At 37.6% G+C, this 27,228-nt stretch overlaps 1 protein-coding gene across 1 annotated transcript in view; it reads left to right on the top strand.

Annotated features, from left to right (window-relative positions):
• The window catches only part of cc2d1b (coiled-coil and C2 domain containing 1B), a 56,356-nt gene extending 36,453 nt beyond the window's left edge, over nt 1-19,903 (top strand). Inside the window, exons 13-24 of the mRNA XM_028811460.2 lie at nt 1,427-1,551; nt 2,015-2,177; nt 2,665-2,837; nt 4,229-4,354; nt 4,500-4,558; nt 4,929-5,045; nt 9,389-9,462; nt 11,655-11,713; nt 12,164-12,215; nt 14,864-14,963; nt 15,986-16,076; nt 17,960-19,903. Of these exons, the coding sequence (XP_028667293.2) occupies nt 1,427-1,551; nt 2,015-2,177; nt 2,665-2,837; nt 4,229-4,354; nt 4,500-4,558; nt 4,929-5,045; nt 9,389-9,462; nt 11,655-11,713; nt 12,164-12,215; nt 14,864-14,963; nt 15,986-16,076; nt 17,960-18,094 (1,274 nt within the window). The 3' untranslated portion in view covers nt 18,095-19,903. The remainder of the gene's footprint in view (nt 1-1,426; nt 1,552-2,014; nt 2,178-2,664; nt 2,838-4,228; nt 4,355-4,499; nt 4,559-4,928; nt 5,046-9,388; nt 9,463-11,654; nt 11,714-12,163; nt 12,216-14,863; nt 14,964-15,985; nt 16,077-17,959) is intronic.
• Nucleotides 19,904-27,228: the final 7,325 nt, after the last annotated feature.

The following is a 27,228-nucleotide window of genomic DNA, read 5'->3' as shown; positions in this document are numbered from 1 at the left end:
CCCATAAGAAGTATTTTGGGCAAATAGTTTTTTTTTTTTTTTTTTTTTTTTACTTTGTTAATTATTAGACATGTACAGTTAGGTCTTTGGACATTGATACATTGTAATTTTCTCTCTGTACACCACCACAATGGATTTGAAATTAAGCAAATAAGTATGACGGAAGTATAGACTTTCAGCTTTAATTTATATGGTTTAACAAAAGCATTAAACATTCAAAAATTACACCCATTTTTCACGGTGTCCCTCCATTTTTAGAGGATCAAAAGTAATTGGACATGTGACTAACAAGCAATTTCTTGGCCAGTTGTGTCCCGTTCACTCGTTATTCCATCACAAATTCACAAATTAAGTAGATAAAAGATCTGGAGTTGATTCAAAGGTGAATTTGCATTTGGTAGCTTTTCACTGCAACTCAACATGAGGTCCAAAGAGGTGTCGATGCAAGTGAAGGAGGCCATCATTAGGTTTATTTATTTATTTATTTATTTATTTATTTTTTCAGCCTATCAGACAGTGAGCTAAAACTTTAGGAGTGCCCAAATCAACAATATGGTACATTCTTAAAAGAATGAATGCACTGGTAATGCACTTTTTTTGCAGAAGAATGTGTTGCCTGATATTTTGGATGCCAGTGTCACAGTTATGGTTTCAGTGCCTTAGGTATTCCCACCCTTGGATGAAATTTCACCACACACAAGTAGCAACCTGCACCTTAAATCTTGAGTAATGATGAGGGTAGTAATGTCTGGATGTTGGACCTGCACTAAACTTAAGTATTTTCGATAAGGATCGCAATTAATGTTGTAGTAGGATAAGCAATCTGTTAGAGGGGACTAATTAAAAACTTAAGTACCATTTTTGTTTCAGTAAGTTGTATTGCTTGTTTCTTGAAATTGTTTGTTATACAGTGTGTTTGGTGGATGAAGTAGTACCTTAACTATTTCTTTTTTGAGTTTTTGTCTTTAAATTTTGCATAAATACGTGACTTAATGGCTAGTATTTTGTGTTCTACCAGGAAGATCCATATGCACTAATAAAGTGTTTTGTAAAAACAGTTAAAATCATGTTTTCCTTTAACACACCAAGAATCTTTAAAAAATTGTGAGAAAAGCCACAGTTTATCATATAAAGCATTAATCATTGTTAGTAAGTGTAATGCATTAAATTATTTAAACATTGCTGAGTTATATGAAAATGAATGTAATACTGAAAATTCTATTTTCTGTCAAATGGCAACATTATAAAATAAATTTATTAGGCAAAGCATTTGCTCTAATAGATAAACAGTTAACAAATCCACACAGATTTCAGTTCTTAGAAAGTAAGAAATTAAAAGTTTTAGTGCTGTTAGTCTTGCCCATTCATAAAATAAACAATTCAATGTGCACTGTACACTAGTTGTTTTGTTGTGGTAACCTTGAAGGTTTTCCTCCAATCCCTGGTATGGAAGCGGAAGGTACTGAGCAGGGAATTACAGCTGTGTTGGAAGCTGCAAACAGACTGGTCAATGATGAAGAGAAAGATGATGAAGACATAGAGGAAGAAAAGGCAGGTCTCTTTATAAACGTTAAATATTTCTTATTCTGTTTATTTTTTTATATTATTTTGTGAACGTAATTATCATACAAGCACTAATTAATGCAGAATTTAACAATTATTAATAATTATTAATAACATTTATTAGAAAAATAAAAACAAAAAGTCTTGCTGAAGTTAAAACAATTAACTCTTTGGGCATTTTGACTAAATGCAGTCATAAATATTAAAGTGAATTGTTTTAGACAGAGTTGGTATATGAGAGGTTCTCTTGGAATTTAGTCCTGCATTACCTTAATCCCTTTAAATAGTTTGTGATTCTTGGCTTATTAGTTTCCTGTTATCTCAAAATAAATACTATGATAGTTTAATGTGCATCTGTTTACCTGCCACAGAAACATTTTAGTGTATTCAAACATACATATAAAATTAGAAAATGATTTTCCAGTTTTACATTAATGTTGTTTTCTTTCAGAGGAAACAAACAGCAGTTATGCCACAAAAGCCAAAGAAGCCCATGTTAGCTGTACCATCAGAAGGGCAGTTGGAGAAGCAACCGTCTCCTCAGCAGCCCAGGAAGCCTTCCTCCTCTCCTTTACAACAGAAAAAGTATAATGATGAGAACCTGCCCCATACAGGTGTGTGGCACATATATATGAATTAGTAATTGGCAGGTCATGAAGCAGGTATTTATTAAAGAACTAATCCACTAAATCAGCTAGCTAGTTTCCCTAGAAATTGTTTGTATAGATAATACAATTATTGCCTATACACATGAACTTCATCCAAAACATTTTAACTAAAGGTGGGATGGGTACAAGAAAACTGAGCACAAGAAAAATGTTCCATGGAAATTCAATTAATTATTTTCCACATCTTTTACTAGCTATCTTGGTCCTAAGTTTGTGAAACATAAACTCAAATACTTGATTTAGAAAAGCAAATTTGGAAGTATATTAAGTTTTGAGAAGAATTTAAAAAAAATTTCAGATTTTCCAAGCAGGACATGTTTACTGATTTTTATTACTGCATAATTTAAATATTTAATTTGTTTTGAGTATTATAAGGTATCATTTTCACTATTTCCTGTGCATTACATGTTGTTGACCAATTTCACCTTTATAGTTAAGGAACAACTAGAATTCCTAGAAAACTATAAGAAAAAGTACATGAAGGCTGCACTACAAGCAAAACAAAGAAATGACTTGGAGAAAGCTAAGAATTTGCTTCGAACTGCCAAAGGAATTGATCCCATGTTGGAGGCACTTAAGGCTGGAAAATCTGTTGATATATCCAAGGTACAATCATTTAGTGATAAAAAAAATAAAAAAAAATTTGGAAAGCAATAAATGTGGTTTTGATGACGTACAGATGTTTTTTGGACATAGTGTTACCCCAAAAGTGGTGTTGGAAGTGATTCCAGATCAAAGAGGTAAAAATATGTGGGTTACAGTCAAATATATGGTGAAAGCAAAAGGTGCTCCCTGTCCAGGGTCACCAACCCCAGAGTTTGAGGTTTCAGGGCCTTCTGAAACTGGATGGTGGTTCTGATAGCTCTAAGGGAATAGGTAGGGGTGAGGAGCAACACTGGCCCACTCTCAAAATCAGTCCCTAGAAAGAACATAGTGGTGATGGTGGGGACCGCAATCATTTGGGGGATTGTGATGCAGGTTTGCTGCACACACAGAGAGTCTTTACTTTGTGTGTTGCCTTCTGGTTGCACAGGCAGGAGACCTCCCTGGAAGGGTGGATAGGCTCTTGGCGTAGCAGGGGTGAATCCAGTTGTCTCCATAGGTATTTGTATATAACCAAATACTAATTGCATCTGACCTTTACCAGGTCCCTATATAAGGAACTTGAGCTTCCGCAAATTTTGATGTCTGTGAGGGGTCCATGCGCCAATCTCCCATAGATACCAAGGGACGACTATAGTTATAAAGGGCTGCAAATGATGTGGCACAATAAATCACACAATACAGTTTTGCTGTTGTTGACATAGTTTTATAGTTTCCTCATTTGTGTATAGTGTTTCGCCTTGCTTTATTTGTTTTATTTTGCCACATTTTAACTTTGTTAATATTGTTTTTATGAAAAATAGCTTTTCATTAAATAAAACTAACCCCAAGGGGATATTGCTAGCTGCATTCATTTATCACTGAATGCTACCAGTGTATTGCTGGATATAATCTGATATATTTTTACAGCCATCTGAGATGGGTTAAATATTACTACATTAGACTGATTCAAGATCTGTAGTAACTGGTGAAGAGCAACAACTTGATTCAAATCACAAGCTCTTTACGCTGCAGTGTTGTCCAGATTTGATGTTGTGTATAAACTTGCGTAGGGTTGTCTTTTACAACCACAGTTTCAGGAAGGACAGGGATCTTCATAGCTATTTAGAATATTTTTAGCGTTCACCTCTCAATTACTTTATTAGGCTATACACAATCACCAGCCTTTCACTTCTTCATCTAGTATAGCACTTAATCCTTCCTGGGTTTATGCTTATTGGTGCAGTTACAGTATTTTGATAAAAAAGACAGAACATACCCTAGAGAAGACCCAGGGTTAGGAAACCTTATAGTCACCAGCCAGACAGAAATTTGTATTCTTCTTCAAAATATTCAAATGCACCCTGTATTTTAAACTATTATATTATACCTAGCATCATGTCTTGTGTGCTTAGCTTCCCTCTCCAGTAGAAGAAGACGAAGATAGTTTTATCATTGTGAGCCACAGTGATGTACAGAAGTCTGAAAAGTCAGAAGAAATATATACACAGCTATTAAAGATGCTAAAAGAGCAATATGAGGTAAGTTCTGAAATAGTTAGTGCCAGACAGTTTTGTCAATATTACTTTGTATTAGTATTTAGTGCAACGCTGAAAATACTTGTTTGACATAGAATCTGATTTTGCCTCATAAAAAATGTATTAATTTCATCATTTTGCCTTCCAGAAATGTGTATCATACTCAAAACAGTTCACTCACATTGGCAATATAGCAGAAACTACAAAGTAAGTGTAGCAGTTTATTTCCATTTTATATTATAATCTTAAATGCTGTTAATATATGTAGGATACTGTAAACCTGCTCTTTCTCCTGAAAATCAATAAAGTATCTGTTTGTCTGTTTATCTGCATGCCCATCTAAAGTTGACCTTAAAAAAATCTCTCAAAAAGTTGCTTATAGTTATATATTTTATTCAAGGCTTACAGAAAGAAATATATGGAAGAAAAGAAAATACATTTCTTTATTAACTATCTTGTTTCCTCAATTTAATTTGTCAAGTGCGCATTCACCTTATTTACTTGTTTTTGCTTGTTTAAATTTCATTAACTCTGAGTTAGATTTGTTGCTAATTAACATTTTCTGTCATTTCTTAAGGTTTGAAAAAATGGCAGAAGGATGTAAAACAAGCCTTGGAATCTTAAAATTGGCTCAAGCTCAAGGTCTGGAGCCTCCCAAACATCACTTTGAGGAAAGAACCTATCAAATAGTTAGGTATGCAAAATTATAGTTGTATCTTTTCTTGGCCTCTTTACTCACGTATTTAGAGACATTCTTGAGACTTTTTTTTAAACTTAAGATGGTTAAGTATAGCTTTCCGTGAGATTGGGTAGAAGGGAAGTTATGTTACCCTACTGAACTTAAAGGTAGAGGTCTAGCAGATGTCTTATATACACTTGCACATAGAGATGCCACTAGCTTAAAGTTTGGGGAAGAAAATCAGGATAAGTTATAAAGGAGGAGTGAAGGAAGTGTAGAGAATATTGGGTCCCTACTTGCTTTAAGGTTGACCTGATTTGAAGATAGAACAACAGGGAAGGAGGGACAGAACCCCTGGACCACAGTAATTACAACATTCCAAGTCTGGAGTCATCATAAATGCCTCAGCTAGCTGGTCACTGAAAAGAGATGGGCTTGTCTCCAATACAAAGGAGAGGATTCTGAAAGATATGGGTATTACAGCAAATTGGAGATGTGTCAAAATGTTTCTTAATTTTCCATAAAATCTGGAGAGCATATAAGACCAAGGGACTTAAAGGAGGAGGGATGTATCTTTAATTTTAAAGTAGTGAAGAGAAGAACGGGGAAGGCTTTGTAGGATTAGTCCAGTTCCATACTTGTCAAAGGATAAACACTCAATAATAAAACTCTAGGTCTGGCAAAGACACTACTCTTCAGATTTATCACTCACAAAGTGGAGTCCATAGAAAGGTAGACAGAAGACTTCTGACCAATATTTTAATTTGGTTTGATGGACAATGGCACTATCAAAGTTAAAAAGTGTGATGATATTAATTTTGATAACTGCAAATCTAGAAATCTAGAATGAAAAGACAATGGAAGAAACAACCATGAGAAAAAGGATTCCTCGATGCTCATTAGGATATGGCAGTAATTTGAAGATACATTGTTCTGCAGAATACAAGAACTGTCAATGCCCAAATATTTTGATGAATTAGCCATTAGAATGTATGTTGGGGAAAGCAACAGATACTATAGGGAAAGTAAAAGAAGGAGAGCAGTCTTTGCTCAGTCATTTTATACACAGACGGAATTTCAAACTAAACAAAAATCCCCCTGCTGGGGGCTCGCGCCCTGCCCAGGGTTTGTTTCCTGCCTTGCACCCTGTGTTGGCTGGGATTGGCTCCAGAAGACCCCCATGACCCTGTAGTTAGAATATAGCGGGTTGGGTAATGGATGGACAAAAATCCCCAGGATGTGAGAGAGATTAGAAGGACCATTACCAAAACAAAATATTGTCAACATATAAAGAATTTTTATGGTATGAGCCATGAGCTGCAATAGTGGTGATCAAATCAAGAACACAAAAAGCAATTGCCAGAGACCCAATTGAGATATTAAATATACTGTAGCTGAGCTGATGATAGTTAATGGCATGGGAAGGAGTATAATGCCTTTATCAACCTGATATACCTCACTGTGTGTAAAATGGTCCATAAAATATCCCAGTTCACATGGTCAAATGCCTTCTCCGTATCAAGAGCCAGAAGAACTGCAAGTTGAAATAGCATGGAGGCTACATCTGTAATATTTATAAGGTGATGCATGTTATTCACTACTTGACAGGAAAAAATAAAACCAGTGTGATAGGATGATTTTAATTTATGAATAGCCCTGTGCAGATGGAATACAAGGAGCTTTGCTAACAACTTTATATCACAGTTCATCAGGGAGATTAAGTGACAATTAGAGCAATCAGTTGGAACGTTGTCCTGTTTTAAAATACATATTAATTGAGGAGATCAAATTGGAGGAGGAAATAACAGAGTTAGGCATCTGCATTTAAAGAGGTACTTGTTGATTTGAAAAGGCATAAAAACCTTCAGTAGGTATACCATCAGGGCCTGGTGATTTTTCAGAACTCATGGAATCTACAGTTTCCTTACATTCTGACAGTGTAATTGGGTAATCCAGTCCAACAGCAGCAGCAGCATCATCTGAAAGCTGTGGAACTGATAAGAAATGATTTCTAACAGGGCAGACTTGGAGCTTACAGTGAGTAATTTGAAGTAAAACTCCAGAAATTGGTTAGTTATGTCTAAAAGATCTTTAGTGGGAGATTTCAATTTATTTTTAACTGACGAAATACTCGCACAAGCCCCAGATTTCTGCTAGTAACACGATAGGTTTAGCTTCAGATACGTAATGTTGTGCTTAAGTGCAGTGAATTTCAAATTCAGCTTTCAGCAGCAGTAAAGAGTTTAATTCAGACTGTGTACCTGAGATTCAAAGCTCTTGCTCTAGACTTGCCACATATACATTTGTGAGGCAACTTGGGAGAGCTGCAGACTAGATGTATATTGTAATCAAATGTAAAAACATTCTGCAAGTACATAGACTGCAGAGAGCTCTCAGCTCAAGTTTATTGTCATGTGTACTCAGTAAAATGAAATTCTTAACTGCAAAAACAGCTGACATCGGAACCCATGCTGGGTATTTTAGGCTGCCAGTGCCAGAGGAGAATAACCATTCTGAATTTCTTAGTACTGGCTTATGCAGAAGCCACTACGTAGTAGTATTTGTTAGCAAATCTAAGCACGTCCTTGGCCACCAACCTGGATTCTAGAATGAATGCAACATTCAACGCCAAATCATGGACACCAAGATGTTTGGCATCTGCACCAAGCCCTTGAATGTTCTAAGAGGCAATCAGAAAATGAATTATGAGTACAGTAACAAAGAAAATTAATAAAACAGGAAGCGCCAGGTTCTCTGAACATCCCAAATCAACCCACTAACCATTCTGTTCCCAAAGTCCATCACAGGCATATAGCCTACCCACTAAATATCTCATCTCTGCAACACTGACTCTGGGCAGCTGATCTATCAGTCAAGGCAGTGCCAAGGGGTCACCTTCCATTGTTCCATACCAAAAAAAAAAACTCCTCCCACACCACCCAATCAGATCATCAAAGATTATGTGTCCTGATGCAAGCAAAGTCTAGAGATGGACTGTTTACAGCAGAGGAGGTTGCAAGCCCAGTAATCATTTATGTTTCATCAGTACCTGTTTTATGCTGTTGCCTAACTGAAGTCATGAAAAATACAATTTACTGACCTTGGTAGGACAGGCTGTGTCTTCCTAGCATCCATCAAAATAACACAAGGGAGAGAGGAGAGGAACCTTTAATATTATTATTATTAATGGCCTTGGGCGGGATGAATTATGATTAGGTGTATACCGTAAGTCCAATGATACTTCTCTACAGCAGGCACATAATTGAAGAGCTCAGTTCCAAAATCAGCTAAGTACAAAAGATAAATTTTGGAGATAAATAGGAAAATCTGGGTCCGTAAGCAGATTTTGAAACTAAATCTCTAAAACTATAGCGCTACACTGTTGCAATTAGCAGGTTTTGAAGCTCAAACATATTTTCGGCGCATGACCAACTGTATGAAAAGTCACAATCACGTGTTCACTAAATTTTACCAAAAGGTGTAATTAGCAGATTTTAGAACTCACATCTTCAATTGCGGAGGGCTGGAAACAAAATTGGCCAAAGTTTATTTATAAATTTGATAGCATTTCTACTTTTAGCATTTTCATTAATGCCCAATATGCAAACATTGTTCTTACAATTGCTGTCTTCCCATTCAGTGAGTTTTGCACTTAATGATGCCACCTAACTATCTAACAAAGTAATCAATTTATAATGGTGGCAGACAGCATCCCACAGCATTTAAATTCCTGTGGAAATCAGTATTTGCTCAGTTTTTATTTCTTTTATGTCATCTTGGAGAGTGCTGAGCTGAGCCTAGAAGGCGCACTTTAGCGATTCATACATGACAGAAAGATGGTTCTCCACGAATTGATTCAAATTATCAAAAAAGCCTCCATATTCAAACTTGTCAACGTGATAATTCTCTGCACACATAGAGTTTCTGGAACTGGATGCCATCTTTTGATTGTAGAAGGTGAGTTTTTAATAGAAAAATTTATGTAATTTGGCCGGGGGATGTTGAAAATTATAAAATGAGGAAAAGTGAGCATAGCTGGAGACGTACCTCAACATGAGTTCATGAGCCAACACAGGTCACATGATCTTTCTTGTGTGCAAAGACTTTTAATCTCAGTAAAGAAAGATAGTTTTGACAACTTTCTGAACACTTACTCTTGTTAAAGGCAGCATGTTTACTCAGGATTGTGCCCGTTTTTACAGTTCTCAAATATATACTAAAATATATAATAATAGTAATAGTAGTTTTCAATGTCTTATTTTTTGCAATTAAAACATCTTACACACTTTTTTTTAACAATCCATAGTTTTAAAATGTTGTTTTCAGTAACTTTATTATTTTTATCTCCATTCCTACAGAATATTTCCAGAGCTTAGCAGCACAGATATGCAACTTCTTCTTGTTAAAGGAATTAATCTGCCAGCCCCACATGGTAATGCTTGTGTTATTGATTTTAATTGAATACATTTTAAATAAATTTCAGAAAGAGCAGGTTCAGAAAACAGATGAATGAATTGATATCTTGTTTATATTTATTTCAGATAAAAGTGAATTCAAAATAATTATTTATTTACAAAAGTCAAAGTGAAACTGACCACCTGTAATACTAGTTTTTTATATTTTGTTTCATAGGGACTTCTGAGTTAAATGTTTCCCATTTTTACCTAAGGTGACCAAAAGCTTTGAGTACTCACTTAAAATGTCATGGTCACAGTTTACGTATCATGCATATCATGTTTAAACTTTTCAGTGTAAAGAAAAATAGTGTTAAGTGATGATTAAGAAAAAGATTATTATTCTGTGTAATCATATGATGCTCAGAAATTACAGACGTCAATAGTTACAGTAAATTACAATCATTGTAACCATCCTCTTTAACATTACAAAGAAAACAATATATTGCACATATAATTTAAAAAGTCTATCATATTTTAAAGCGATAAGCTTCAGTCAAAAGTTTTAAAGGTGCCTGTTACTTCAAATGTGGAAAACAAAGCACATTTCTTACAATTAGACACATGTACTGTGCTTCAAAAATACAACATACTATACATACTTGGATATTGCAAAAATTTTCACATTCACATAAAAATATACATCTTTAAATCACATAAAATAGTTCATTACACGAGATTGAGTTCAGTAGTGTTTTTGTAAAAGATAAATACCTCATTTCTAATCATAAGTCAGTTCCATGACTTAATGAGGGAATTGCATGTAGCAGGGCAAGGAGAATGAAGGACCATACTGTAAAACAATGTTTGTTCACTCTGCTTGTTTTCTAGATCTTCCTATCAGATGTCTAAGATTACTAGCAGTTTAGCCTTGTACGTTATGCATTGTTTTATTTTTTAGACTGGTACTGTGTATAATGAGTATAAATTAACAGAAACCACTAACGGAGTGAAATCAATTTTATATATGATATGTTGTGATGTTAAAATCATTCACTCAGAATAGTTTCAATTAGAACTACAAATCAGGAAGGTAGCAATGCGGAGAATTCACTCGAGCTCCATATGCGCAAAACTCAAAATTATATATCGAGCATATCTTTCTCGTTTAAAATTGTCCAAAATGTTTCCAGGGCAAGATCCAACCTGCGAACGTTACAATCAAGTTCCTGCCTCACTGGGTCACATGTTTTGGGCCTGCACCAAATTAACATCATTCTGGACCAAAATTTTTAAATGCCTCTCAGACAGCCTTGGTGTCACAATCCCTCCTAATCCACTAACAGCGATGTTTGGTGGACTCCCAGATGGGCTTAAAGTGGAGAAGGACAAACAAACTGTGATTGCCTTTACTTCACTATTGGCACGTAGGTTTATCTTGCTCAACTGGAAGAATCCTAACTCTCCTATTTTAAGTCAGTGGGTAATTTGATGTTATGTATTATTTGAAATTGGAAAAAATCAAATTCTCACTTAGAGGATCTATACAAAACTTTTTCAAAACTTGGCAGGATCTAATCAATAACATTTGAGAATAAGCATATAAATTGAGGAAGCAGATTCTCTCCCCTCTTTTTATTCATTTATTTATTTACATATTTTTACTATTAATAAAGTTTTACTCTGCTGGTATAGCTCTCTTTCTCATGGGTGGGGTTGATTTGTTAGTTTTGTTAAACTTGACTTGCTTGTATGAAATGTTATTTTAATAAAATCAATAAAATGTTTAAAAATAAATAAACAGAACATGATTGTTATTTACACAATCCTGAGATTTTCCATCTGAAGTAGACTTAAACTTGAATATTATATGCATAATAATTCACAAACTTTGTTTTCATGCCAGGGATTATTTAGGGTCTGAATATACAGAAATAAGTTTTATTTAATGTGTCTTTTACAATCACCATTAAATATTTAAATCATTTTATATAATATTTGTTTTTTTATAACAGTAAAGGTTCTTTAGAGTTTTTTGATGATTTTGTTTAACTTTTTTCCATTTTTGATTTTTGTGCCTATTACTGATTAAAAATTTCAGGTAGATTTAACTGGGTCTGTTGGGGGAGGGATTCATATTAACTCATGCTTTTATTCACTATTGCATATAACTTTTATTGAGTTGTATTTATTTATTTATGGGTATTTAATTTTACCTGTCTATTTACAGGTGTAGCACCAAATGATCTTGATTCCTTTGTAAAGTTTGAATTTCCATATCCTAGTGGGGTGAGTTGTCTCTGAACAGTACAATAGTAATGGGGAAAAACAAATCATAAAATTATGTTGGTAAAATGTAAGCATAAAGTAGGCCGTCATGTTTAACATTTGTATTTCATTCATGTACTTTGTAGTAGTCTCCCTTTTAGTTTTTTATCCCCCCAGATGTAATGAATGTGTGGTCATATGCTGTATGAAGTATTCTTTTTCTGTTCAATCTAGCGAGAAATTAAAAAAAAAAATTCTGAAGTTATGTGGCAAGTTTCATTTATAAATTGGATTGGTATATATTGTTTGGAAAAAATAATGATTTGTATTGCATTGTACATTTTTGATGACAAAGATATATTTTTGGTTTTGTAGTTTTTGACATTTATTTTTAAATACTGACTGTTCTTCCTTCAAAAAATTGCTTTGTGTAGTATGCAATATTTGGTAATTTGCTTCATTCTTTTCCAGGATCAAGCACAGAAAAACAAGACACACGTTATCAGAAATACAAATTTTCCAGGTATTTCAAGCATCCTTATTTCTTTTTTCATGAAGTGCATTTTTTTTAGAATTCACCCTGTTATAACCATCCATCCATCCATCCATTTTCCAACCCGCTGAATCCGAACACAGGGTCACGGGGGTCTGCCGGAGCCAATCCCAGCCAACACAGGGCACAAGGCAGGAAACAATCCTGGGCAGGGTGCCAACCCACCGCAGGACACACACAAACACACCCACACACCAAGCACACACCAGGGCCAATTTAGAATCGCCAATCCACCTAACCTGCATGTCTTTGGACTGTGGGAGGAAACCGGAGCGCCCGGAGGAAACCCACGCAGACACGGGGAGAACATGCAAACTCCACGCAGGGAAGACCCGGGAATCGAACCCAGGTCCCCAGATCTCCCAACTGCGAGGCAGCAGCGCTACCCACTGCGCCACCGTGCCGTCCCCCTGTTATAACCTTTAACCTTAAAGTTCATAGATTAGAAAGTGATACAACACATTAGAGCCCTCTGCAAGTCCCTTAGAGCATATTTTATGTTTTGATCAGACCCTGTTTGTACCTGTTTGTCTGTCACAAATGTTCAGGTACCTGTCACAGAAACATCAGAAGCCAGACTTATCTTTACGTTTTGTGCTTGCAAGATCAAGTAAACATTAAACATCTCATCAGCTTTTCAGATGTCTTCCCTTTTACACCCTCTTTCACTTTTTACTATTGTAATCTTTGCTGTCTTTAGTTACCCTTCCTCAGTGCTCTAAATGTACATCTCCTCTATACTCACCATCCTTGGTTTCCCGTTTGATGAAAGCCTAATATACATGCACAAGATTTAGAAGACCTCAGTTTTTCCAGCTTTTCTTCAAATGTAATTAGTTGAAATGCAATGAATGACCTAAAATGGTTAAGGTAAGCAGTAAACTGCCAGAGGTTTAAATTTAAAAGTTTAGCTTAGCAAAAACTGAAAAGGTTGAAATTTCAGAATATTACAAATGGACCTTCTTCAAGGAACAACTAATAGGATACAACCTACAGATGTTCTGTGGCATTTAAAGTAAATTAAGCCTTGCAAGTTGAAGCAAACAATTTGCACAGGTGTTGCAACTTCTGTTGATTACTTAAAAATCCTCTGTCTGTCTTAAAGCAGATTTGGAACAGAATGTGTTACTACACCCTAGAAAGTTCACAGATAATGGCAATAAAACTGCAATTAACAAATTAAATAAAACAGAGCATTGTTATCCTTTCATTTACAGAAATTGTAAAAAAAAAAAACAAAAAAACAAATCAAAGTATCAGTAAGTATGGTGTCTTATATGATCCAAATGCAACTGGAAACTGGAAGAAACTCTGATAAGAAGAGAGACCTGTGGGGTAGTGGGTCTGCAGCTCATAAAATGGTGGCCGTTTTTAATAAATAATTGGCCTGCTCATTCTCCCTAGGTGTGTGCGCTCATGTAGCTGCAGGAGTGTTGGTGGAGTAAGTTGGGCGAGACACACCTGCATGAAATTCACCTGCACCCCTTGCATTGTGTGTAGTGTCCTCATCCACAGGCTCATCCCTCGGATAAGTTACAGGCGATGTCAGGTTCAAGAGGCTTCCAGATGGAACAAGTCACGTGGAGTCAATCCGCACCGTCATAAGAACCAAAGTCACAACCCAATCAAAAGAGAAGTTTCTGAGGGTCACCAGGTTCTGTGATAGGCGCCTCACAGCACAACAGCTTCAAGCACATCGTAACAGTGGTCACAAAAAGCAAGTCAGATTCTGCTGTGAAAAGGAGACTTTGTGCTGCAGGTCTGACAGGGCAAGAGGCAGTAAGAAAGTCATTCCTTATAGGACAAAATAGGGCCTTGGAATACCAGCGGACATTGGACTACTGCAGACTGGGCTGATGAATCAAAATTTGAAACCTTCGGTTCATCATGCAGGGTGTTTGTATGCCATTGAGTTGGTGAAAGTTTGGTTCCTCAGTGTATGACACCAGCTGTCAAACATGGAGGAGGAAGTGTGATGGTCTTTTGTTGGAGGCAGAGTTTGTGACTGGCATTCTGAAATAAAAGGGTTACCACAGTTCAGCTGTTATATCAGCAAAGGTGACTAATTTGATGAATCAAAAATGTAAATAAAATTTTGTACACTAATTGATTCCTTATTTTTATATTTGACATTGTTTATTTGTTCTGTGTCTTGATTTCATGAAACATTAAGACTTTAAACTGTGTGCATTTCCATAAAATCTGAACAAAACTGAGCTGTTCTAAAACTTTTGACCAGTAGTATATATAACATTGTGTTTCAAAGTTTCTTCATATTTTTGAATGAAATCAGTGTTTGCCTTCTTCTGCAGTTTTCACAGTAATTTGCAAACAAAATATAGCTCACTGCCTGTTCCATTTTATTATTGTCTGTTTTTGTTAATATAAGCATTTACAGTATTATGTAAAATTTCCAGTCAGGAAGCACTGTAGAACAGTTTTCCAGTAAAATACAAAACCTTTAACTTCAGTGCTATATATTTCTTATGATGTCAGGCAGTTCCTTTTTTTAGAAGATTACTTCATTGTTGGCATTTATTGTATGTTTTTAGTTTGAGTCAAGCTTCATATGCAATTTTAAATCATTGTTTATGAAATGCAATTTTCTTTTTACTCAGAGTACAACCAGCGATTTATCCTGAATATCAACCGCAACCACCGGGGATTTAAAAGAGTAATTCAGTCTAAAAGCATCAAGTTTGAAGTGTTTCATAAAGGGTTTGTTTCATTTTTGAGTTTACATGCTAAATGCTAGTTAAATATGTACTGTAGATGTGCTCACAACTTAGCTCTTCTCTGGCCTCACCACATGTCATGTATTTCTGATAGCTAGATCTGTTTCATCAGTTCAAGTTATTGTCATATGATCTGTTTGTTCCTCTGCTTACTGAACATCCTTGACCCAATTTATAAGAATTTGTGGGCAACCAATGCCTATCACAGCGGCATGGACACAAGGCAGGAGCCAACTCAGAATAGAAAGTGAATCCGCTAAAGGGCACACTAACTGGCGTAGCCATACTCACTCACGCTGGGCTAATTTACACTTGCTTGTTATCTAACATGCATGTCTGTAGGATACCAGGGAAAATAACAGCGTACTCCCTCTCAGTTGCAGAGGAAATGTAAAAACAGTCTTGACAGCAGCCAGAACAGGAACCCACTCTCCTGTGGTTATAAAGTAGCCAGCCTAATGACTGTTAACAGATCATTATGATTTACATTATTAATTTAATGTTTTCAACTAAGACTGTTTTCTGAAGTGTTAGATTATGCATTCTTGTGTGCTTTGTAAAATGGCTTATAGCAGTAAATAACATACTGATCAACTGACATTGTCAAATGCAATATTGTATGGTAATTTATGTCCTCTTTAAATGTGGATTGCTGAACAATATTAATATATTGAAACATTCTTTGAAAGAGATGCAAGGTAATCACTAAACTTCATTCATTGTAATAATTGCTTATTTTAGTGAAACTATCCTAGCAGTAATCAGCAGTATGTAAGATGACTCGGGAACAGATGGGCAGTTTAGAAAACTCATATTTAGCTTGAAAGTGTATGTGAAGACCCCACAGTGGAAACTCATGTGTGTGAGACGAAGGGGCACCCAGACCGGAAAAAACTAGCATCTAGTTTTATGTTTTGTTTTTCTTTTTTTTTTGTTTTGCAACCATTGCGCCTAAGCTACAAGTTAAGTGAAATTCACTTTTTAATTTCATTCATTTTTCCAAAGGGGTTTCTTGAGAAGCGATAAACTGGTAGGAACTGCACATGTAAAACTGGATAAACTGGAAACAAATTGTGAAGTCCGGGAAATCATTGAGGTAATACTGTTTTTATTTTTGAAGTGCAACATTTATAGGATAAATATTGTTACGTGTACCGAGTACATGTAACATTCTTAATAGCTATATTGTTTTTTATTACTTGGACTTGAAGGTGTGGATAGGATTGACAGAGTGCCATCAGTAGTTATGAAGAGCTCTTGTTAGGAGTTGCATTCCCTATTCAGTCTTTTTGTTATCAATGTCTATGTGGCAGTGCTTAACACCTAAACACTGAAGAAAAGTAAATCAAATGAGAAAATATTTGCATGCTGTTTTATGATATTTATAATGCTGCATTTATATTTTCAGGTAATAGTCCCATCTTCAGTGTATCAAGTCAATCGTGGAATTGTTTTTTTAACTAAGAAGTTTACATTTTATCACAGTGACTACTACAAGATGCCACAAGCCACATACACACTGTGGTAAAAAGTGTTTTGCAGAAAGTCACAGTAACAATTTTGGAGTTGGGAGATTTGAGACTCCATCCAGACAGTATGAACTCTTAACGATCAAAAATAACATCAGGATGGTGTTTTATTAACAAAGCAGGGGAGAATTTAGGAAAACACAAAGCAGCATTATGAACAAATGAACACCATAATCTTGCTACTGCTTTGAGCCTATGTAAACAGATCACACCCTGCACTTTGCCACTTCACATAACACAAGTAGTCTCTCTTCTCACCTCTGATTTTAATGCCCTGTGTATGATCCTTATAAATAGTGCAACATAGTAAAAGGAGTTTCAAGGTGTGAAAATAATGTTTCATACATTGCAGGGCAGTTTTATGCCAAAACGATTCTCCACATCATTTAGTACACGTGATATGCACCAGTCCATGCTGTGCAGATCTTTTCATACTTAAGCAGTTGCCATATAGTTAGCTGCTCCTCAAATACATCCAAATGTGTCATTTGCAGAACATGTTGTTTTCTCCCCCACACATCTGCCCACTGTATTAGGAATGGGTTTGTGTGGTTTTCACATTCTCTTTGCATCTCCTTGTATTCTCCAGTGACTTTACTCTGACTACTAAACGGGATTCTGATTTTTATTTCAGTTTTCCTATTTTTCCTGATTACATTCTTTCCAGTGCTTAACTGTGTTTTACATCTAGATATGTTTTCAGACTGTTAGGAGCAAGGATTTAACCTAAATGTAAATGTCTTAATATTGGAAAGTATCATCAGTTTGTGCAGTGCCCTGACAAATTCCCTATGTTTTGATTTGTTGAAATTAAATATAATGGCATCCAGAACACTTTAACCTGTCTACTATAACAGGGATAATTGGATTACCCCGTTGTGGCGGTGCAACTATTATGCGTGGGCCTTTGGAGTGCTGCTCGAAGCAAGAGCTGGCAGATGTCATCTTTACTTCACATTTAGCACATTTTTTGTGTAAAAGTAAAAGCAACAGCAAGTAACTTTGAGTACTCTTCAGTACTTGCTACTTCTCTAACAATCGGCATCAGCGCAGTTGTAGTGCTGAACTGTTGAACTAAACTGGTCTCATTTTTGACTTAAACCTCAAGTATTATAAATCTTTGTGTTCCTGTTGACACTTTTTATGTTTGGCTGTTTTTCACTTTAACTGAAAAAAGTATCATTTGGTTTCAGTAATTTAAGGAAGCAAACATTTGCAATTGCTGTTTTTTTCCTGTCTTAATAAAGTGAGACTACAGTCATATAATTCATAGTGGCCCCAGTTTCAGTTGCATAACGCAGTCTTGTTTTAAACATGAAATTTTTTCTCCCCTCAAATATGTAGGTTGGGCCATTTAATCAAATTCTTAATTTCATCTTACTGTGTGCATCAGTGCTTGAGTGAGGCTCCTTTATACTAATGAAAGCATCTCTGTGTTTGATTACCGTAGCTGTGTGATGGGAGGAAGCCCACTGGCGGCCGTCTGGAAGTTCGTGTGCAGCTCAGAGAGCCACTCAGCGGCCAGGACCTGCAGACGGTGACAGAGAGGTTTCTGGTCCTGGATCAACCTAGCGTAAACACATAGAACACATTCCATTAACATCTGAGGCTTGAACTAAATATACGCTACTTACTGGTACACATTCAAATGAATACCACACGACAGGGGCAATAAAATGCTTTTTTGTTTGTTTGTTTATCAGGTTGTAGCCAAAGAGTCATGGTGGTGAAAATCTGCTCTGTACCCATCATAAGACTTCTCCAGCTTGAATGTTTCAGTGCAGATTTTGGAGCAAACCTATGTATGTTGTAATTAAAAAGTAATCCTTGTATAGAAAGTAATTTCAGTGCATCTCATCGGCCTGGTGACGACGACAGGCAGTCTGAAGCATGTGGGCTGTTTTCTATAGATAGTGAGGCGGCTTGTGGGCTCTTTAGATGGATGCCTAGCCAGCGGTGCGCACGATTGGTAGTAATTAGATACAAACTAATACGGTCAAAAACGACACATTCTAGAGAAACAGTCTTGTTGTTTTTACATTTAATGTGGGTACATTTTATTTTGGAATTCTGTGAAAAGGGTACTGAATATATATATATATATAAATGTGAATAATATATTTGAAGGGTCTAGCTTACCATGGTATTTTCTAAAACAATGTAAATGAGCAAGGACAATATTCTGTACATACTAAATGCCTCATATTTGAAAGAAAAAAAAAAGATGGAATGTTTAATGTAAACCAGGTCTTACTGTAAAGTAGTGACCCTTACTTTTTCTGTGCCATCAGTGGACGTCAGTCCAGCTCAGTTGTTGTTTGCCTTGTATCAGGTCTAGTGCCTTACACCTTCTAGCCAGTAGAAAACTGAAAATCTTAGGCCAATGCCAGTACTTTGTAAACTGCGTTGTGGTCCTGCCCTCATGTCTCCCAACAAACACATTCACCGATGCAGCACGTTATTTTCAAAATGTGCTTTTTATGTTAAAAAGGTGCCTCAGTAGGTGCGTCTCCAAGTGTGCCCTGTGACAGACTCCCTGCCTAATTTGGCAGTGTTACGTACAACAAGGCCCACTGAGTAAATTTAGAGTTGCCACTCAGTCTGCAGTGAATGTGGGAGCAGACTTGGCTGGACATTGAACGCAGGTCCCGGAGATTTGAGGAAGGCCAGGTTCAATATAAAATATGTTTGAAGCCACAAGGCGGCTTTTTATATGTTTAATAATCAGTGAGCTTCCGTCAAAACAAAGAAAAAGAAGCCTCCAGAGGCCGTTTTAAGCACCATCATAGAACTGCTTAGGTGCTTTGTCTGGGGATGAGGCAGAAACAAAATATCCAGGCGACTACTGTGTCTGGGAAGGAATTCTAAAGGCCAATATTGCCATTGCCAAGTGAAATAATTAGTTGCCAGATTTTATGAGCATAGATTTATATTGCTTGTATACTGTTCACTGACACATTGAGCACTTTTAATGTAGTTTAATGCCTAAAAGTAATTTTAGGCCATGTGTCACTTTAAGGAGGGGAAATGTCACTAAAGCAAACTACAGCACTCTGTATACATCTTACAGGGGACTATTTGATGGTTTTAAAGTAATAAAAAAAATTTTTAAATTAAATATATCTTTACATTTCAAGAGATATATCCAATTCTTTCCAAATAGTAATTCTTAATATTTTCCTTACACCAACATTTATTAACCTTTATGGTATTTCAGGGCTAAATTGTAAAAAATGAGCAGATGATAGGCCGTCCTTTTACATCAACACGGCTCTGCCGCTGCCATTTTATGCTTTGGTGATGTTTGTTATATTTATTAAACCTTTGTGGCTTCCAGAAACAAATATAAACCAATATGTTTGGATAAATAACAATAAAATAGTGATATGAATGTCATTTGCCTCCGAGTTATTTGTGCAGAAAACCTGTGGTTTTTTTTAGGTAAAAACATTCTTCTGATGGAGGATTCAACCCACGAACCGTGAGGATTACAAGGTACTTACAACATTAGTTGCAATTTGGAACACATTCAGTAGCAGTGCAGGCAAATTTAAAATATATAGCAATGATCTCTTTTAAATGATTCCTTGTGTACAAATACAATTGTAACATTATGACAAACCTAACGGTATGTGTTGTCTTTATCTCTAACAATGTATTCTGTTTTTGTAGTTTCCTACCGGAAACAAATGTCCCTCTGTGATAATAACGTCTACCTAAACCTTACATTCTCAGACCTGCTTAGTCCAAATCAGAGTTGCAGGGGCTGGAGCCTGTCCCAGCAGCACTGGGTGCCATTCTCAGGGTAACCTTGGTCATCTTTGTTTTGTATTGCTGGCCCTCCCCCTCAGAGCTGCTATCCTGCCCACAGCAGAAATGGTGGGGATCAACCTTGGGGGGGTCCTTTAGGGCTGCACTAAGGGAAAAATCATCAGCCCAGTGGCCAGTTGTGACACCCTTTCATATCTGTTGGGTCCCCTTCAGCCCCTCGTTCATCATTCCGGCCAGACTCTCATCAAAAGTCACCATTTAGGGGAGAGAGTGCAGTGTAGAGCGGGAGTGCATGTCTCCATTTCTGAAGTCATTTGGTCCTTGTGACCAGCACAGACATGTCAAGTATAAATCAGCCCTCAGCTTCTCCTCACCTTTACTGTGAGAGCAGATGGGAGTGTCCAAGAGGTCCAAATAGTAATATTGTGTTTACCGTGAACAGTACATTGTTTGTGTAGTTCACAACAGAAGACCAGCTGGACCACCCGAGCTTCTTCGGGTATCTTACAGAGTTACTGGAGGGCTATGTAGTAGAGTAGCTAAGGAACTGGCCAGTAAATCACAAGGTTGTCTTATTATATAGGAAGGAAACATCAAGTGTAATGTGAAAAAGAAGCAGCATGTAACATATTCATGAGAATCAGACATTAAAACATTGTATTTATGGGCTTCTGGTGTGTGATCCTAAGTTACCAAACCCACCTGCGCTCCATCCATCCATACAGTTGCTTGACATATCTGAACCAGTACAGGCACTGGGTTGGTGTTCACTGTGGAATGTCACTGTATCATAAAAAACTATAAAGGCAGATCAGTTTGTAGCGGGGCTACATAGTAATAGTGTATTCGCTGTATGTGCCGAGTGTGTTTTGTTTCCATTGTCCCACATGTGTATTCACATTCAGTTACATCCGGTTCATTGCTATTTAAACAATTAGGAAGGGGAGAAGAAGGGAGGAAGGAGAAAGACGGAGATTTCATTTAACAACAAACAACCATCATTACCTGCTATTTTTCACATTGCACTTTGTACCCAGTTTGTTTCTCATTCCGCTGGATTCACTTCAGCTCAATCATTGCCAGAAACCCCAGGGTTGAACTTCATTATCCACCATACGCCAAGGAAACACAGTGAGATTGTTCCATTTTTCCAGGAGATTCAAACGTGTCCATTCTTTCTTCATCAGTCATCCGTATTCAGGACAGTAATATACCCGGACTCAAGTTCACGATCATTGTCATTTCGGTATTCATTATTGTTATTTGTGGTTTGGGTGTTTTACGTTACAGGGACAAGGGAGGGTTTGTTATTGTATATATGGTGTTTCACGTTGCTGCTGTGGTGGAGGAATATACACACACAATATATATATACACATACATATACATACACACATACAGTACTGTTTTGCATACAGTACTGTGCAAAAGTTTTAGGCAGGTGTGAAAAAATGCTGTAAACGAATGCTTTCAGAAATATGATTATTGTTATCAATTTACAAAATGCAAAATGAGCAAACAAAAGAAAAATCTAAATCAAATCAATATTTGGTGTTACTACCTTTTGCCTTCAAACCAGCATCAATTCTTATAGGTACACTTGCACAAAGTCAGGGATTTTGTAGGATTCTAGTCAGGTGTATGATCAGCCAATTATACCAAACAGGTGCTAATGATCATCAGTGTCACACGTAGGTTGAAACACAGTCATTAACTGAAACAGAAACAGCTGTGTAGGAGGCTTAAAACTGGGTGAGGAACAGCCAAACTCTGCTACCAAGGTGAGGTTGTGGAAGACAGTTTCATGTCATGGCAAGACTGAGCACAGCAACAAGACACAAGGTAGTTATACTGCATCAGCAAGGTCTCTCCCAGACAAAGATTTCAAAGCAGACTGGGGTTTCAAGATGTGCTGTTCAAGCTCTTTTGAAGAAGCACAAAGAAACGGGCAACGTTGAGGATCGTAGACGCAGTGGTCGGCCAAGGAAACTTAGTGCAGCAGATGAAAGACACATCAAGCTTATTACCCTTCGAAATCAGATGTCCAGTAGTGCCATCAGCTCAGAACTGGCAGAAACCAGTGGGACCAGGTACACCCATCTACTGTCCGGAGAGGTCTGGCCAGAAGTGGTCTTCATGGAAGAGTTGCAGCCAAAAAGCCATACCTCCGACGTGGAAACAAGGCCAAGCGACTCAAGTACGCACGAAAACATAGGAACTGGGGTGCAGAAAAATGGCAGTAGGTGCTCTGGACTGATGAGTCAAAATTTGAAATCTTTGACTGTAGCAGAAGGCAGTTTGTTCGTCGAAGGGCTGGAGAGCGGTACAATAATGAGTGTCTGCAGGCAACAGTGAAGCATGGTGGAGGTTCCTTGAATGTTTGGGGCTGCATTTCTGCAAATGGAGTTGGAGATTTGGTCAGGATTAATGGTGTTCTCAATGCTGAGAAATACAGGCAGATACTTATCCATCATGCAATACCATCAGGGAGGCGTATGATCGGCCCCAAATTTATTCTGCAACAGGACAACGACCCCAAACATACAGCCAAAGTCATTGAGAACTATCTTCAGCGTAAAGAAGAACAAGAAGTCCTGGAAGTGATGGTATGGCCCCCACAGAGCCCTGATCTCAACATCATCGAGTGTGTCTGGGATTACATGAAGAGACAGAAGGATGTGAGGAAGCCTACATCCACAGAAGATCTGTGGTTAGTTCTCCAAGATGTTTGGAACAACCTACCAGCCGGGTTCCTTCAAAAACTGTGTGCAAGTGTACCTAGAAGAATTGATGCTGTTTTGAAGGCAAAGGGTGGTCACACCAAATATTGATTTGATTTAGATTTCTCTTTTGTTCATTCACTGCATTTTGTTGATTGATGAAAATAAATGATTAACACTTCCATTTTTGAAAGCATTCCTTGTTTGCAGCTTTTTTTCACACCTGCCTAAAACTTTTGTACAGTACTGTATATATACACACACACACATATATATATATATATACATATTACATTCATAACATTCGTAGTCTGAATCACAATCTGATTGTATGGGTGGTTACCTACCAGGTAACGCTTGTGGTTGGTCAGCAAGTCGGCTAACATCCGCCACGGTGCCCTCTTCAGTTGCGAGAAGCAGATCATAGAATGCTGCAGTTTACTGTCAAATAATGCAGAGTACACTTTTATTTGGGCTAATCAGGCGGACACACTTACTGCACCCCTCTCGCTTCAACACAACCAAGCAGCGTGGGTTTTGGGATTTGTAGTTCATAAGAAAAAGATGGGGTGGGTAACATCATACAAAGCAAACAGCCCACTCGTAATGAATAAAAAGAAGTGATGCTGCATACAAGGTGGGTAAACCTGGCCATTTGTTATTCTGCTCTTCTTCTCAGAATCAAGGGTCTAGGCAGGACATCACAGGAGACTCGACCCCTCAACACTTTGCAAGGAAAAGTGGGCACATCAGTACTGAGTGGGCTACTGTTATGGACAAGGAACTGGCAGTCAAACAAAAACCTTTTACTGCTGTTGTAGCCATGTTATACAGTGTAGTTACAACTATTCATTTTTTGGGATCACTATGTAACTTTTGGAAACCTCAGATTGTGAACCAAAGCAAACCATCAGGTTAAATAAAGAACCCCACAGTATCACTCTTTTGTTATTGTAACTTTTTAAAAACACTTTTATGCAGTTGCTCACTGGTCTCTTATGGGGCCATTCCTTCAGCTTCTTGAGATTTGAGATTATGAATGGCTGCCACAAGGTCTCCTCGGAGTTTAGGGTCTAGCCATTCCGAATGGGCTTTTCATTCAAGTTGGTGCACTTTGGACCACTGATCTTCAGCTTGATGCAGTTCTTGTGAAGAATGCCCTGACCAATCTACTGAGTGTGCTTGCCTGTGCTTTACAGAAAAATGCCACGTAAAACCTTATCCCAGTTAGAAAAACGGGGTTACTGCCAAGTAGATTTAGTAGGAACAGAGTTCTGTGGCCATGGAAACCCCTAACTGGGTGGGAGTTAAAGATTTTCGCCCTCTCGTTCTGCAGCAGCACGCAGACAACTGTGGAAACATACACAAGACACATTTCTTGTGACAAATGCTTGGGCAATGGCATCATTCCTTGTCCTGGTCCAGTCTCTCTCAATATTCCAGAAATTGATAAATTTACTGTATGTTGATGAGAGACACAGGCTCCATGCTCATTTTTGGATTCATGACCGATTAGTGTTTTGCCAAAGGAGAACACCAGTGGGCTCAAGCATATAAGCGGAGGTTTCTACCTTAACTGGGTCGCTCACCTTATTCAAGTATGGTGTGTGCATGTACAATAAATGCGCTCAGTGTTTCCCTCAAAACAGAATTCATGGTTTCCTCATGGCTGGCAGCCCTTCAAGATATCCCCAAACACACTTGGCCATGGATTTGTCTTTGGACGTGACAAGCATACGTTCACATAACACTCCATGGAAAGGGTGCTCTCCAGGGCCTTATGAAACGAGTGTCAGTCTTTGCACTTGTAGATGGTGGAGGCACTGGTGGGAAACTGAATGAGAAGGTGACTACATTTACCACTACTGCCATAAAGTGCTGATGCCCACCCTCACTCTGCTTTAGTTTGCCAGTGCAGCCCAACTTCAACGGTCATGTGGTGCGATTCTTTGCACTTTATTCATTAACAGCTTCCAGTGATGTGCGCCACAAGTGGTTGCCTCCTTCCTCCCCACAACAAATGCACATATTTACGGTCAATGAAATGTTTTACTTACAACTTCTTATTCTTCCTTGTCTTCCAGCCCAAAGCAGGATGCTGACAGGTAGTACAGAATCCTCCTTGAAATGTCTTGGGTGAAGACACCTGCCAAACATCAAGTAATCCACATAAATGAACAAATGGCAGCACACAAAGTGAGCCCCAGTGCCCACATCTGAGCATCGTGTGACATCTGCCACACACCGCTGTGTTGCTTTAGGTACACGACTTCTGTATTACATACGTCTAGAGAAATGGGGGAGAAAAACACAAATGGAATCCAAGAAACTGGAACAGACATGTGCTCGACGCGCCAAAGTCCACCTTTTCATTTCACTGCACTATATTACACCACCAGACCAGATAAAAAGACAGACGCAGTTTGTTTTTCCTAGAAGTTTTAATATACAGATACAACAGTTTTCAACAAAGAAGACTGTTTAACTGATTGGTTGGGTTTCGTAATTGGAAAACAATTTTGTGTTTTTGGCTTTGTTTTTACACACATAAAAGTTATTCATTCTCCCTTTTAAGATGGCGCCTGGGATGAGTGGGTTGCTTCCTTGCGGTGTTGCTGATGATGAAGTCCTCTTCTGTGTGGTTTAACAAACACAGAGCAGAGGTGGGACCCTCTAACAGATCGACACACGCCCAATGTGTCCAGAAAGCTGGGTGTTCACGTCAGTGTCTTTTGATGCCTTCTGCAATCACTGAAAAACTTTCCACACTGCCCAAACGTAAAGAGAGGCCTGACGTTTAAATGCAACTCAAAGGAGAGCTCAAAGCAGAATGTCACAAATCTAGAACAGTTGGCAAAGGTAGCAGTAGCCCTAAATACTATTTAAGATTCTAGCAGCAACATTAGCATAAAAAATTAGAAATATACCTATAAGGTAACTTTTTAAAAATTTTTCCTTTACAAGGGTGTTCTTAACTCTTCAAACATATCCAAAATAATTGCCAGAGTGCCGTCAGTACTGTCCAGCTAAAGTGCGACTACTGTGCTTTCCAATCCGCACTCTCCTCCAGACGTTGATCAGAAAAGCAGCAAAACAAATTCTAAACAGGAAGGTCTTTATAAAGCAGTTAAGCTTATGAACGATGGAGCCTTAGATGATCTAAACATTTTAAGAGCTGAAAGGGATTTTAGAATAACCACAGGCCTTTTTAAACCAGGCATCAATTGAAAATCACTGAAGGATTCTAACAATTTACAAGGCATCACCGCCTACACAACTACATAAAGCAATTGCTAAGCCCAGAGAAATCTCCTTAAGAAGAAAAAACAAGAAAAGCTCTAAGTATACTAAAAGTCAAAGGGCACGGGCTCATGTTCATCCACATCCCTGTCAGCGAGCTCTTAAAGAGAGGAAGAAAAACCCTCATTACAGGCGAGTGGCGCTGCTTTTTCCCCAGGGTGTCTCTGGCACAAAATAACAACCATCATCAGGATCTGCTGTCTGTTTCTTTGGTGTTTCACCAGAGTCCTTGTACCATGCATACCCAATTCTACCTTACGGCAGGAAAAGAATAAACAAATAAAATAAGATGAAGACACCGCTGCCGCTCTCTTAGATCAAATACAGGACAACCTTTAAAATGAACAGCAATTAAAGCTGTCCAAACAAAACCCAGGAACTGCAAGAATGATTTGTCTTATGAATTGTACAATGGAAACTAAAAAATGAAATATTTTAAAAATAATGTTCAAGCCTGACATATCTATGACTACAGATAAATACAATTAATCGAATCTGAATCGGGGGTAAATAAGTTAGACCGACAGTACAGCGATATTAGGGGGTGCTGCTGTAGGTTTGGGGGGGCCCAGGATGTAAAAAAGACAGCAAAGTAAAGCAAAGACAGCAAAGCAGCGAGCCCGGCTTCTTCCTTGAGTTCCTTTTTCATCTCAAGATGTACACTTAAGCAAAACTCTCTTTAATTACCCCAGTTGGTTAATACAGACTAACGTTATGTTCAATCCAGTTTTCTGCCAACATCTATTAGTTTGTCAAATATATTAAGGCAATATAAAAAATATACTTTAATTTAAAAAACTAAGTTATGTATGTACTTGAAGATGACAATGTCCCCCGTCACTATGGCCCGTTCATCACTGATGGTGCCACGATAGGGCACAGGGAAACTCCACCGAGTCCTCTGGACCTCGCACCAAATCCAGCAAGA

Source organism: Erpetoichthys calabaricus, chromosome 10, assembly GCF_900747795.2.
Source record: "Erpetoichthys calabaricus chromosome 10, fErpCal1.3, whole genome shotgun sequence".
Taxonomy (NCBI): Eukaryota; Metazoa; Chordata; class Cladistia; order Polypteriformes; family Polypteridae; genus Erpetoichthys; species Erpetoichthys calabaricus.
This window is presented reverse-complemented; position numbering and strand designations above follow the sequence as displayed.